Source organism: Electrona antarctica (assembly GCF_951216825.1).
Source record: "Electrona antarctica genome assembly, chromosome: 17".
In the NCBI taxonomy this organism is placed as follows: domain Eukaryota; kingdom Metazoa; phylum Chordata; class Actinopteri; order Myctophiformes; family Myctophidae; genus Electrona; species Electrona antarctica.
This window is the reverse complement of record NC_136798.1, coordinates 31,851,084-31,863,829: the sequence shown is the minus strand read 5'-3', so window position 1 is coordinate 31,863,829 and position 12,746 is coordinate 31,851,084. Positions and strand designations below refer to the sequence as shown.

General features: G+C 45.4%; 1 protein-coding gene across 3 annotated transcripts in view; it reads left to right on the top strand.

Moving 5' to 3' along the window:
- LOC306940377 (MAM domain-containing glycosylphosphatidylinositol anchor protein 2) overlaps positions 1 to 12,746 on the top strand; it is a 388,778-nt gene that overhangs the window by 195,048 nt on the left and 180,984 nt on the right. For all 3 annotated transcript variants that reach the window (XM_079525427.1, XM_079525425.1, XM_079525426.1), the window contains exons 5-6: positions 3,225 to 3,357; positions 3,796 to 4,065. In XM_079525427.1, coding sequence (XP_079381553.1) covers positions 3,225 to 3,357; positions 3,796 to 4,065 — 403 coding nt within the window. The remainder of the gene's footprint in view (positions 1 to 3,224; positions 3,358 to 3,795; positions 4,066 to 12,746) is intronic.

The following is a 12,746-nucleotide window of genomic DNA, read 5'->3' as shown; positions in this document are numbered from 1 at the left end:
CACCCCATTCCATGTCCCTCACATGCACCCCCCCTCACATGCACCCCCCTCACATGCACCCCCGGACAGTTTCTGATTGCCCCAGCGGTTGAAGACTCAAAGGCAGGGACCTCCCTCCGCGGACAGCGGTGCAATCAAGCTAGCCAACGATGAACGAACAAATCTGCTCCCTGGAGCAAAAAAAAAAAAGGAAAACGGCACGAAATGAAAATCCCCCCTGCCGTGCGTACACGCATAAACGGCGGGGTTTTTGATCGAGAATTTACATAACGCTCGTTGCTGCCGGGCATAAAACTATTATTTCCATATTTTAGCTGTTTTTTTTTCTTTTTTAATTTTTTAATAAATTGACGCCCTTCTCCGTTGATCTGCTACTTTTGCTGTTTTGGGATATGAATTCAGAATTATTTTTATTTTTGCATTTTCACCCGACAGACACGGTACATTTCAACTGGGGGGAACTCTGGTTGAACTCTTTCTCTAATGGAGACCCAATTCAGACTGAAATTGCAACGCAGTCGGTTATGAATTCGTAATCACTCCTCGCTGCGACCCTTTCCTTTTCAGCTGTTAAGCTGTTAAGGAGAAGTTATGTTCGTTTGATTTCACAAACCGCCCGTACTTTGCACTCTTTTTACTACAGGCTGTGTGTTTTCTCTTAGTTCAATATATGCAGTGGTGGAAAGTAACTAAATACATTTACTCAAGTACTGAAGCTTCACGACTACACAACTGTCCTCTTCTACCCCGGATTTGAACCCGGTTTCCTGTGCAAGTGCATTTTTAACAGCCCGCCAGAACCGTAGAAACCGTAAATAAGCTTTAGTCTGGCCGCCCGCCAAGACCGTATGGCTATGTGAAAAAAAATCGTTATATTATAATTATAATTATATATTAATCCATGTTTTGATATGATCGAGTCGATAGCGGTCTCCCATTAGCATCCCGGTGTAAAGTGTGACACTGGACGGCACCATTTTACGATAAGCGCACATCCACTTGCACTCTATGTGCTGCTTTCAATGGCCTTAATCTCCAAATCGGCGCAATGAATGTCGTTTCTGGGCAAAACAAGGTTTTTCAACGGCCAACAACTCTGTGATACTCGCAGTCGGGTTTTTTCTGCACCCAGCGAGAGAACAACCGGTCAAGATATTCCGCTCTTCAAAATAAGGGTTGAAAGGGGAAAAACAATGCGTGATAAATAAATACATTAATGGCAGGGATGGGAATAGAGCCAGCCTGCTTGCTCAAGGGATCAATTCCTGTGTCTAGGTGAGACATGACCGTTGACACAATGTCTCAATAGAAGAGCAGGGAGACAAAATACAACCACCCCAATTGTATAAAGTTGCATTGTCCTTTAAATTCTAAAACGCTCCCCTCCATCAGCCGGGGGCCTGATGGAGGCCAGCCGGGGGCCTGATGGAGGCCAGCCAGGGGCCTGATGGAGGCCGGGGGCCTGATGGAGGCCAGCCAGGGGCCTGATGGAGGCCGGGGGCCTGTTGGAGGCCAGCCGGGGGCCTGATGGAGGCCAGCCGGGGGCCTGATGGAGGCCAGCCAGGGGCCTGATGGAGGCCGGGGGCCTGTTGGAGGCCAGCCGGGGGCCTGATGGAGGCCAGCCGGGGGCCTGATGGAGGCCAGCCAGGGGCCTGATGGAGGCCGGGGGCCTGATGGAGGCCAGCCAGGGGCCTGATGGAGGCCGGGGGCCTGTTGGAGGCCAGCCGGGGGCCTGATGGAGGCCAGCCGGGGGCCTGATGGAGGCCAGCCGGGGGCCTGATGGAGGCCAGCCGGGGACCTGATGGAGGCCGGGGGCCTGATGGGGGCCGGGGGCCTGATGGAGGCCAGCCGGGGGCCTGATGGAGGCCAGCCGGGGGCCTGATGGAGGCCGGGGGCCTGATGGGGGCCGGGGGCCTGATGGGGGCCGGGGGCCTGATGGGGGCCGGGGGCCTGATGGAGGCCGGGGGCCTGATGGGGGCCGGGGGCCTGATGGAGGGGAAAGGATGATAGATGCCTCTATTATCCCGCGGGGGGAAATCAGTCGCCCAGAGGCGGCACAGCAGTTAAGGTTACAACACACATGTAAGGGTAATACAAAGAAAAGCACTGTAGTATACAGTAGAAACAGCAGAAGGAAAGGTAAGGTGCATCAAGAAACAACAATAATAATAAAATACTACAGGGCAAGCAAGGGTAAACAAATAAGGTAGACTATACAGTCAATCAGTGTGTCATCATAAAGTGAAATAAACAGTACACCCCCCCCCCCCCCCCCCCCCCCCTCATAATCATGAAAACAGCTGTATTGTCCTAGCCAAACGACCGTGTCTCTCATTGTAGCCTTTCAGCGAATAGGCACAAAGGACTTCCCAAGTCTTTCACACCTACGTGCTGGGAGGGTGAATCTGTCGTTCCTGCACTTTCTCCAGTACCCGATTATCTCTAGGTGGAGGGTGTGGGAGGATTCTCTCTAGGTGGAGGCTGTGGGAGGAATGACTCAGGATGGCATCCTGACAAGTAAATTAGTTACTTGCTTCCCGTCATGCATCTGTATTCCAACATGCATTTCATTGCGTGACACGTGATCTGCGGTAGCCAATCGGAGGAAGGAAATGGCGGCATAATGCTAGGAGGTGATTTTGGCGAAAGTTAAAGGACCACTTCACCACTTTTCAACTTCTCTTCCTATAATTGGTCCTCACTAATGTTCATGATAAAACACCACCATTTTTTCCTACTCAGTCTGTCTCTCATAGGAGGGCTTTGGGCAGTTCGGACACCCGTCCACCAGTGACATCATCATTAGGCAGATTTTTTTTTTAAACAAGATTTGTTTTAAAATATATTTAGATTTTTATTATCGTGAGAACGATGGCTTCAACTTTTGAATTGCAACTTTTCAGGAAAAGAAAGCCTGCCGTTTCTATTAGCTTGGATTCACCATCGGTGATGTCACTGGTGGACGGGTTTCTGAACTGCCCACAGCCTTCCTATGAGACACAGACTGAGTAGGAAAAAATGGTGGTATTTTATCATGAACATTAGTTACGACCAATTATAGGAAGAGAAGATGAAAAGTGGTGAAGTGGTCCTTTAAGTAAATTAAGATGGAATGAAGGACATCCTTGGTGCTTGTAAGCAGCCGTCATTTCTTGTTTTCTCTTAGTTCAATATGTGGTGATGCTTTTTTCACACCAGTGTTTGTCTTTTGCTCTGAGCTGCAGGGGGAGACCAAAATCCTCAAGCTGAAGAACCTGCGCCCTCAGGACTACGCCAACTACAGCTGCATCGCCTCGGTGCGCAACGTGTGCGGCATCCCCGACCGCAGCGTCATCTTCAGACTCACCAACAAGACAGGTACAGTAGCACGACGTTAGCCTCGTAGCATCTTCAGACTCACCAACAAGACAGGTACAGTAGCACGACGTTAGCCTCGTAGCATCTTCAGACTCACCAACAAGACAGGTACAGTAGCACGACGTTAGCCTCATAGCATCTTCAGACTCACCAACAAGACAGGTACAGTAGCACGTTAGCCTCGTAGCATCTTCAGACTCACCAACAAGACAGGTACAGTAGCACGTTAGCCTCGTAGCATCTTCAGATTCACCAATAAGACTATGTTGGAAAGAATGTTGAAAATTTGAAAATTTGAAGATTTTTACTCAAGTCGGGACCCATAAACAAATTGGGAAACACTGGTCTTAACAGTCTCCTCTCCTCTCCTCTCCTCTCCTCTCCTCTCCCTCTCCCTCTCCCTCTCCCTCTCCCTCTCCCCCTCCCCTCCCCTCGCAGCCTCTCCGTCCATCAAGCTGCTGGTGGAGGACCCCATCGTGGTGAACCCGGGCCAGACGGTGTCCCTGGTGTGCATCACCACGGGCGGCGAGCCGGCACCCGCGCTCCACTGGATCAGCAGCAACGACAGCCTGCCATCGCGCAGCGTGGTGAAGGACGGCACGCTCACCCTGCCCGCCATCACCTCCGACGAGGCGGGCGTCTACAGCTGTGTGGCCAGCAACAACGTGGGCAACCCGGCCAAGAAGTCCACCGCCATCGTGGTCCGAGGTGAGAGAGAGACAAAAAGTCGGGTCGGTTTTTGTTTTTCATGTAATTTCTCTCTCATTAGCAGGCTACAGTGCAGCACTATCTCTCTCTCTCTGTTTCTGGCACAACAGCGCCACTTTTGCCCCTACTGGTACCCATAGTCACACACATAGTCACATAGTCACATAGGTTAACACGGACATTGCTGTTCCTTGGAGTGGTTGCACCACTCAAAAATGGTAATGTTTACCTTGAGGACATGAGTCACACAATCTCAGCAAGTCTGCGCGTTGTGTTCACGTCCGCACAGCGCGTCACATCCCACGGTGTTGTGTGGTGAATGAATGAATGAATGAATGAATGAATGAATGAATGAATGGCCCGGCTAGCAGAAAGTCAAGGGCAATGCTTGAGGCAAAGCGCTGTGAAACCGCTCATTAAACACACACTGATTAAAAGAGTGTTTGCGGCAATTAAAGCGGCGAGCCAGACAGGAGCCATTAGAACGCTCCCTGAACATCAGCGGCACAAGGACTTGTGGGGGCTGTAAAGAAACTATGGTAACATGTCTATGGTGCGTCATGATTTATTAAATTAACTTTTTCATAAATGAATGCCCTACAGCGTCACACGAAATCGTCAAAAGTAGCAGAGCCGCAGGACTGAAACGTGGCGCCAAGCGAGTTGTCTTGAGCTTGTAAATCTGCTATACTTCACATTGTAGCAGAGAAGATTGTCTTTTTATTATCAACTGCAGCGAGGCGTGATAATGTGCGTCTTCATTAGTATGATTCGAATGGGATTCCACACTGTACAAGTATACACAGGAAAATAATAAAATCAACCTTTTATGTATTCTCTCTGTCTCTCTCTCTCTCTCAATCTCTCTTTCAATCTCTCTTTCTTGCTCTCTCACTCTCTCTCTGACTCACTCAATATTCCTCTCTCTGTCTCTGAATCTATAAATATCTCTCTCTCTCTCTTTCTCTCTCTCTCTCTCTGTCACACACACGATTTCATAGTACACGAACAAGATCATATTTAGATGTTTGCGTTAAGCCGCCATTTCTGCATGGATAATGCCAAAGTTCTGCTCTGTCGCGGCCCGTGTCGAGGTCGTGGCACGTTGTGAGCTTGTTGGTCTGCTATTTTCGGCGTGCGACACCGTCACATGACGGAGCATGAGTGAGACTTAATGATGATGCGACGCTACATTCCTCCTGGACATGGACAACTATTAGAGGAAGACGCACTGTAATATGGACAGGAGTCATTAGATAACAGTAAATGAGTAAATACATGTTTTATAGGACCGCTGCAGGCATTACATTACCATTGTCATTAAAGGATATCATTAACTACTTAAAGGGGAATACCACTCATTTTCAACTGTTGTGTGGAAATAATAAAAAAAGTCCCTCCCATTCTGTGTTTCCTGAACTGGAGGTCTGAAAAAAATCATTAACATGGTGAATCACATCTTGATGACATAATTTATTATTTCCACACAACAGCTCAAAGGTACAGTATATTAATGATTAATTGATGTTGAAAATGAGTGGTGTTCCCTTTTAAGCCCTATGTTTCAGTGGTGCTATCCACTCCAACTATACCAACCATGTATGTCTGTCCGTCCGTCCGTCCGTCCCCATGTATGTATATCCACATTAGTACGGCAATAGCATTGGTTGATCACCAAGTGTCACTGTTGAGCAGCCTAACACACACACACAAAGTGGTGCTGTTGCACCACTCACTTCAGACAGGTCTGATTTTTGAGGGGCACTAGCCTCGCCTATATACAGGTTTAATGTTGTTTTTAGTTTGTTTTAAAAACGCCATTGACAATTAAGGGGACATTTACATAATGTTGTCCCTCATCACGTCATATTGTCTCTTTATTGTTAATGGCATTTAATGTTTGTGTTGGCACCGTTTGTTTTACATCACTATTACATCACCTAATCAACATGAGTTAGACTTTAATATATTAGCGCCCCTCACTTCGCACAGGTGTGATTTTGTTGTATACTGTGGTGAAATCATTGAAAATCTTCCAGCTATTATAGCATGCCAAAAATACTGTCAAGTTGAAAAGTGGTATAAAAAAATGTTTTTTGGAAAGGTTCCATACTCAAGTGGTTCTCACAGGCACATGCAAATATAGAGCAACCATTTGGGTTTTCATAAGGAGCCTAAATAAATCACTTTCCTGTTCCGCATAGAACCTGTCTTGATAACAGGACCAACAAGAATTAATTCTGTTCGAATTCAAAAAGCTTTTACTTCAGTAATCTCTCATGCATGGTTAGTTTTTTTTAATACGTTAATGTCATATACATTATGTATTTTCCAATTGCTTGACTAGAACCATCCGCCGGCTACACAAAACGTTTGACTGACTCGACACTTTGAAATGAGAAGAACAGGATGTGTCGAGGGTGGATTGTGTGTGTGTGTGTGTGTGTGTGTGTGTGTGTGTGTGTGTGTGTGTGTGTGTGTGTGTGTGTGTGTGTGTGTGTGTGTGTGTGTGTGTGTGTGTGTGTGTGTGTGTGTGTGTGTGTGTGTGTGTGTGTGTGTGTGTGTGTGTGTGACAGACACACTCTGGCATAAACCTGCTAACTCCAAAATGTTCATTTTACACGAAGTGAAAGAAGAAAAAAATATCCGCTCAGTTAGGAGTTTTCGATATGAGTGACTGACATCTTGAGGTTGTAGATCTGCTACTTTTGCTTCAGTAGTTTTTGAATGTGAATCCTGAAAGTTTGAACAGAGGTATCCACCACCCAACAGAGATGATATTATATTATGTTCAGATGATTGCGACGAGCACTTTGAGACGGGCTGGAAGTGACAGCTGGAGACGTGCATGTTTGTGCACATCTGAAGGCAGAGGCGTGGCGTGGGTGCACCTTTGTTTCTGTGACCGTGCGCCGAATACACAAAACAGATTACAAGGCTTCAGTGAATGAATTTAGCTCATATTGCCGCCGTCGGGCAGAAACATCTTATCTCCATATTCTAACTTTTGCCTCAAAAGTAGCAGATCTGCACGCTCGAAGCGCGGTGCAAACAATGCATTTTGGTGCTTGTAGATCTGTTATTTTTGCTGTTTTTGAATTTCAATCCAGTTTTGGACATATGAGGTTTGAGGTTTCGCGATAGAGACGATATTCACTCTACCAACCTACAGCTCTGAACAGTGCAGGGCCGCATGGTTCTCCTTGAGTTTTTGGACCTTGGTCCTTTATTTTATGTATACATCATCATCATCGCAGTGTGATGTGGTGATTATTCAATGAATCAATATGTCCGTACACAAACAAGCGTGTCCGTGGCAAAGACTTGATCTTGTCTGTGGCAATTTTGGTTTTCTTTTTTTTTCTTTTCTTTTTAACCAAAATGAAAACCCTATCATCCTTATTCAGGGCATGATGTCATTAATAGCTTTACATTCAGTCAACCAAAGTATTAGAGGTCAAGCGGCCAAACCCTTAAAGATTTGCATGTGGAACCGGCACGGGCGCAGAGAGGACAAGCACAGCGAGGCCAGACGGGGTGAGCCGCAACAACATGGACGTGCATGACGGTGCATGGAGCAAGTGGACGGATGCACTGACCCACCGGTCAGCAGCAGGGGCGGGGGAGACGGCGTGCTGTGCTCGTTCAACCTCGTCTCCTCTCGCCGCTCCAGTCCTTGACATGCCCCCCTCCTCCCTCAGTCTGCTGTGTGTGTTGTTGTAGACCAGACCCCACATCATCCTCCAGACACATCCTCTGACCAGCCAGACGGCCATGCTCTCTTCACACGCCAAAACCCTTGGCCTGCCATCCAGGGCCTTTTGGTGGTGGGAGAAGTATACTTACGTAAAAGTATAGCCAAGGAAGTATTATTATTATTATTTTATCCCATGATTTTGTGGGATAACAGCTTTTTCTAAACGCTAATCCTGGGCTCTCCCTCTGCCAGCCAGGCTGGGGAGAGGTCGCTTCTTATCACCTGATAGGGGGGAGTTTTGTTTTGTAATAATAGTCTAAAAATCAACAAAGTAACTTGTTTGTAGTAGGGAGTAGAAAATACAACATTTGCCTCCAAGATGTAGTGGAATAGAAGTATAAAATATCAGGCGGGAACTTAAGTGTGTACTTAAGTGCAGTACTTGAGTAAATGTACTTAGTTGCTTTCACTGGACCCTGTGCCTTTAGTTTCCGGGCCTTGGCCTTGTCCTCAGCCAACCCCAGCATGCCGCTGGCTTCACAGGGCCTTGCGCTCCCAGCATGCCGCTGGCTTCACACAGCCCTGCTCTCTCATGGAGTAAAGGCCACGACACGGTTCCTGCACTCTCAGGCCAGCTCAAGGACAGTGTTGCCATGTCTGCTCATTATAAGCGACTCTGGGCTTGTTTTTCTGTAAAGTCGCTTGTAAGATACGGTAGTTTTGCGGGTTGCAGTTTGTTTTATCTTGCTTCTAAAGTTAGTTGCTTATTGGGCTTGTTTATCTCAAGGACCCTCCCCATCTAAAATATATATTTTGTGCCATACAAATATTAAAAATGTAACTAGCAATGTAAGTAGCATGTAACTAGAAAATAGCAGCTCTACTGGCCTGTGAGCTTGTAGACCATCTATTTTCAATAGCGAATGTGTATAGGTTTAAAGTGCTCATGTGGCTTGTTTTCATACACCTAAGACCTGGTCGCTGATTTTCTCTCGCAAAATCTGGCAACGGTGTTCAAGGGCAGTCGGGCAGAGGTGAAAAAAAAAGATCTGTTGGTCAGCGTCGGTCATCTTCTGTTTCCTCCAGTACTGGAAACATGATATTATATGACTTGGCAATCCATACTTTTTAATCGGATCATGTTCTGTCTGACAGAGAGCAACTGAACTCTCTGATCGGGATATTTATTCTGACTTTGCCTTGTTGGTTGTCAAGGACCCCCAAGATGGTATGTATGGCAGTAGAGAGCTATATAAACTGCCCACTGTTGCCGTAAGGCAGGCATTGATGCATGCATTTTCTCAACTGTGTGTAGTAGGCCATATCTACCCCGCGATTGGTAATGTTTATGAAATTACATTGATGCATTTGAAATTAATATACGTTTTCAGAGAGAGAGGGGGAGAGAGAGAGAGAGAGAGTTTTTTTTTTGATTGAAATATTTATTAACAGTTTGCAGAATTACAGTACATTTCAAGCACAAACTCAATACAAAGGCTGTTAACTGTGAGTGGACGACCCAATTAAGCATTACACTTGTTTACAATAGGGTCCACCATGTTCAATTCATCAAAACATTTAGAGACGTACAAATAGACACTTCTATATAGACAAAGAACAGAACAGGAATTCATCATAATGGAGGTAAAAAGGGAAAAGAAACATATACAGTGAGGGAAAAAGGGGGGGGGGGGGGCGGTGGGGGGGGGATTCAGATTTTACGGGGGCCAGTTTCGAATTGCAGCCATCCGTAGGTGCCCTTTGAGAGCGGTTTTGAAGGAGTCAAGGGATTTGCATGTCTTAATGACACATTTTGGTGGCATATAGAGAGAGAGGACTTGGGCAATAGGATGAATAGGCCTATTTTTATGAAAGGATGAGTCTAGTGTGGACAATTAATATACCTTTCAGTGTCTTTATTTAATATATTTTTCAACAGGCGAATTGGTCCATACAAAACAAACTGTGAACACAGCACGATGCCGCCTTCAAAACTCAGTCTGTGGATTATTTCTCTTGCTTGCCTTGAATTAACTTTATCTATTGTGATACTTCTATAAACAAACATGTTATTAATAAGCCCTGGAAGAGAGCAAGAGACTTGTTTTAGCAAGGTAAAGGAGTTCTTTCACCCGTTTTTTATTGATTTTATTTTTTTGGCTGCATATTCCGTCGGTTGTGAAATATTCCATTAGAAGTATTGTCGACTAGTGTTTCGACTCGAGTCCACCTAAAGCGAGTCCAACAAGACCGAGTGTGGGAGGGGATGATCGAGTCCGAGTCGAGACCCGGTTGAGACCGAGACCAGATTATTATTTTTGCTCAGATAGGTCCAGAAAACACTACAAGAGTAGGCAGCGGTGCTCTGTTACTTAACAAGATAGCTGTCTATAAGCACCAGACAGCTCTCATATAATGTGAATGGGATCCTAATGGGTATTTATTTCATTGCATTGTATAGTGACTCGTGACTTAAGTGGATTGTAGAGATCTGCTATTTTCAAAATATTTGTATACATTTGAAAACTGGACATTGTGCATATTGAGTACGTTCTACTTTTGGTACTATAAGTAGATTTTGATGTTAATGCTAATAATTTGTGCCATGGAAACCCAGAAGAGATTTGTGTAACATTTTATTCAAAAGGATTCAAAAAAGTTCAAAAATAGCAGATGTACAAGCTCATGAAGTGGTGTGATATGATATGAGCTTGTAGATTCTTTGTAAATTCAATTGAATAGATCTGCTATTTTTGCAAAGCCAACGCATAAATGTATAAAGCATGGTTAAAATGATTGTGTATACAGTACAAATATGTACAACACAATCCTCAGTGTCAATTCATCCTTTTGAAAGAGACTGCATAACCAATGTAACCAAATGGACCTGTATAAGTTACGGGGTCCATTTGGTTACATTTGTACAGTCTCAGAGTTTACATTTGCCTGCATTATTTAAATGTACAGTGTACTCTGTGCTGTATAATGTGTATACATTATGCGCACGGTCGGTCGTATTATCCTGCGTGTCGTCGACGTGACATGGATCGTAAGCTCTGGTGATATTTATAGAGTCGTCAAAAACACACAGTGTGTCAGAGTGAAATGTGTTGTATATTCAGTCGGTTTATATCGTCTCTGTTGGGTGGAAACCTCGTATGTCCAAAACTGTTCATGTTTTTCAGGATTCAAATGCAAAAAATTCAACGGCAAAAGCAGATCCGACATTGATTGCGACATTGTACTACAGTGGTTCTCAACCAGTGGTCCGAAGACCACCACTGGTCCTTGAGAAGTTCCAGGTGGTCCCCAGCTAAATGATGGAGAGTTGTTAACCAATTGGACCCTTATTAGATCTTTAGATTCTGTAAAATGAACCCAAATGGCCCCATAATGTTTTACACTCTCAAAAGTTATTTGTTTACCTTTGCAGTAGGCCTACTTAATTTACAAGAAGGCTTCACAGTTACAGTAGATTATTGTTATTTTGATCGCTTGCCCGTTATCTCTCCTATGGTACCACATCAATACCAATAGCATGGAATTGTGGAAAATTTTTCATCCAACGACAACAACATAGTCTTGGGTGTGAGAACTAAATCTCATCAAACATGGTGGTCTGTGGCCCAAATGCTGAATAAATAATGGGCTTTGATGTGAACCTGGTTGAAAAGGTTTGAATAGGAGATAGGAGTTTTCTGCCCGACAGCAACGGTATTTGCACTGCGTGGTGGTGGTTAGGGGGGTGTCTGTCTGCTACAGAACCAACAGGAGAAGTACTCTTATCAAATTTGCTTTGGAATGAGTTGTGGCTGAAAAAGAAAGAAGCTGCATACATTTCCATTCATAAATGATAAGCTAGCTGCGGTTGGACTGACCAGGGCTCTGGCAGAGAGAGAGAGAGAGAGAGAGAGAGTGCGCGCTCTGGCACATGCAACATACCCAGCAGACCTTACAGGCTTACACACTGCATGGACATGTCTCTGTGTCTTGTGTGTGTGTGAGCGAGAGTGCATGTTTGTGAACGTTCACAAAAAGTACTGCACGTACCCGAGAACATTAATGCAAATGTCAGCTGTGTGAATAATGTAAAAACATGCGGCCCTGTGTGTGCGTGTGCAGTACATGTCAGTGCCTCTGGCCAGCAGTGACTAAGGTTGACACTGCTGCTTGAGGTCACAGCCTCAAGGTGGAGAACAGCCATTAGCACCTGTGATTGTCAACGCACTGGTGCATGCATGGTGGTTTGCGCGCGCGTGTGTGTGCGTGTGCGTGCGTGTGTGCGTGTGTGTGTGTGTGTGTGTGTGCGTGTGCGTGTGTGTGTGTGTGCGTGTGCGTGTGCGTGTGTGTGTGTGTGTGTGTGTGTGTGTGTGTGTGTGTGTGTGTGAGATGCATCCATGGTACTAGCATGTGAGGCATGCATACTGCTAGCACGTGGCTGTTTGTGCACTAAACGTTCTGTATGTTTGTGCGCGTGCGTGCGTGTGTTCTCAGAGGCATGTATTTGTAAAACATGTCACGTTTGTGTTCTGTGTTTTTTGGATGGCACTGCCTGTTGTCCTCTGATGTGTTTAACCTTGAGGAGAGAGAGAGGGGGAGAGAGAGAGAGGGGGAGAGAGAGAGAGAGGGAGAGGCAGGAGGCAGGATAGCAAGCGGTCTACACAGTAGCGGTACTACTTCCTTACTAAAGTGAAGCAAGTTACGCAGGCACCATGCCACTCCTTTCCTCCTCTCGGTTTACCCAAAGACCTCTACTTTATACTTTTCGGCCATTTGAAAATAGCTGATCTACAAGTTCACAATGTGTCGCATTGCATGAAAAGATTATTATACATTTGAAAACTAAATGGAACATTTTGCACAGTGAGTAGTTTTACTTTTGCTACTTAGCCTTAAATACATTTTAAAGCCAATACTTTAACACTTTTACTCCGTTGAATTCCGGACTTTAACTTCCGGACTTTAACTTACAGTATTGATATTT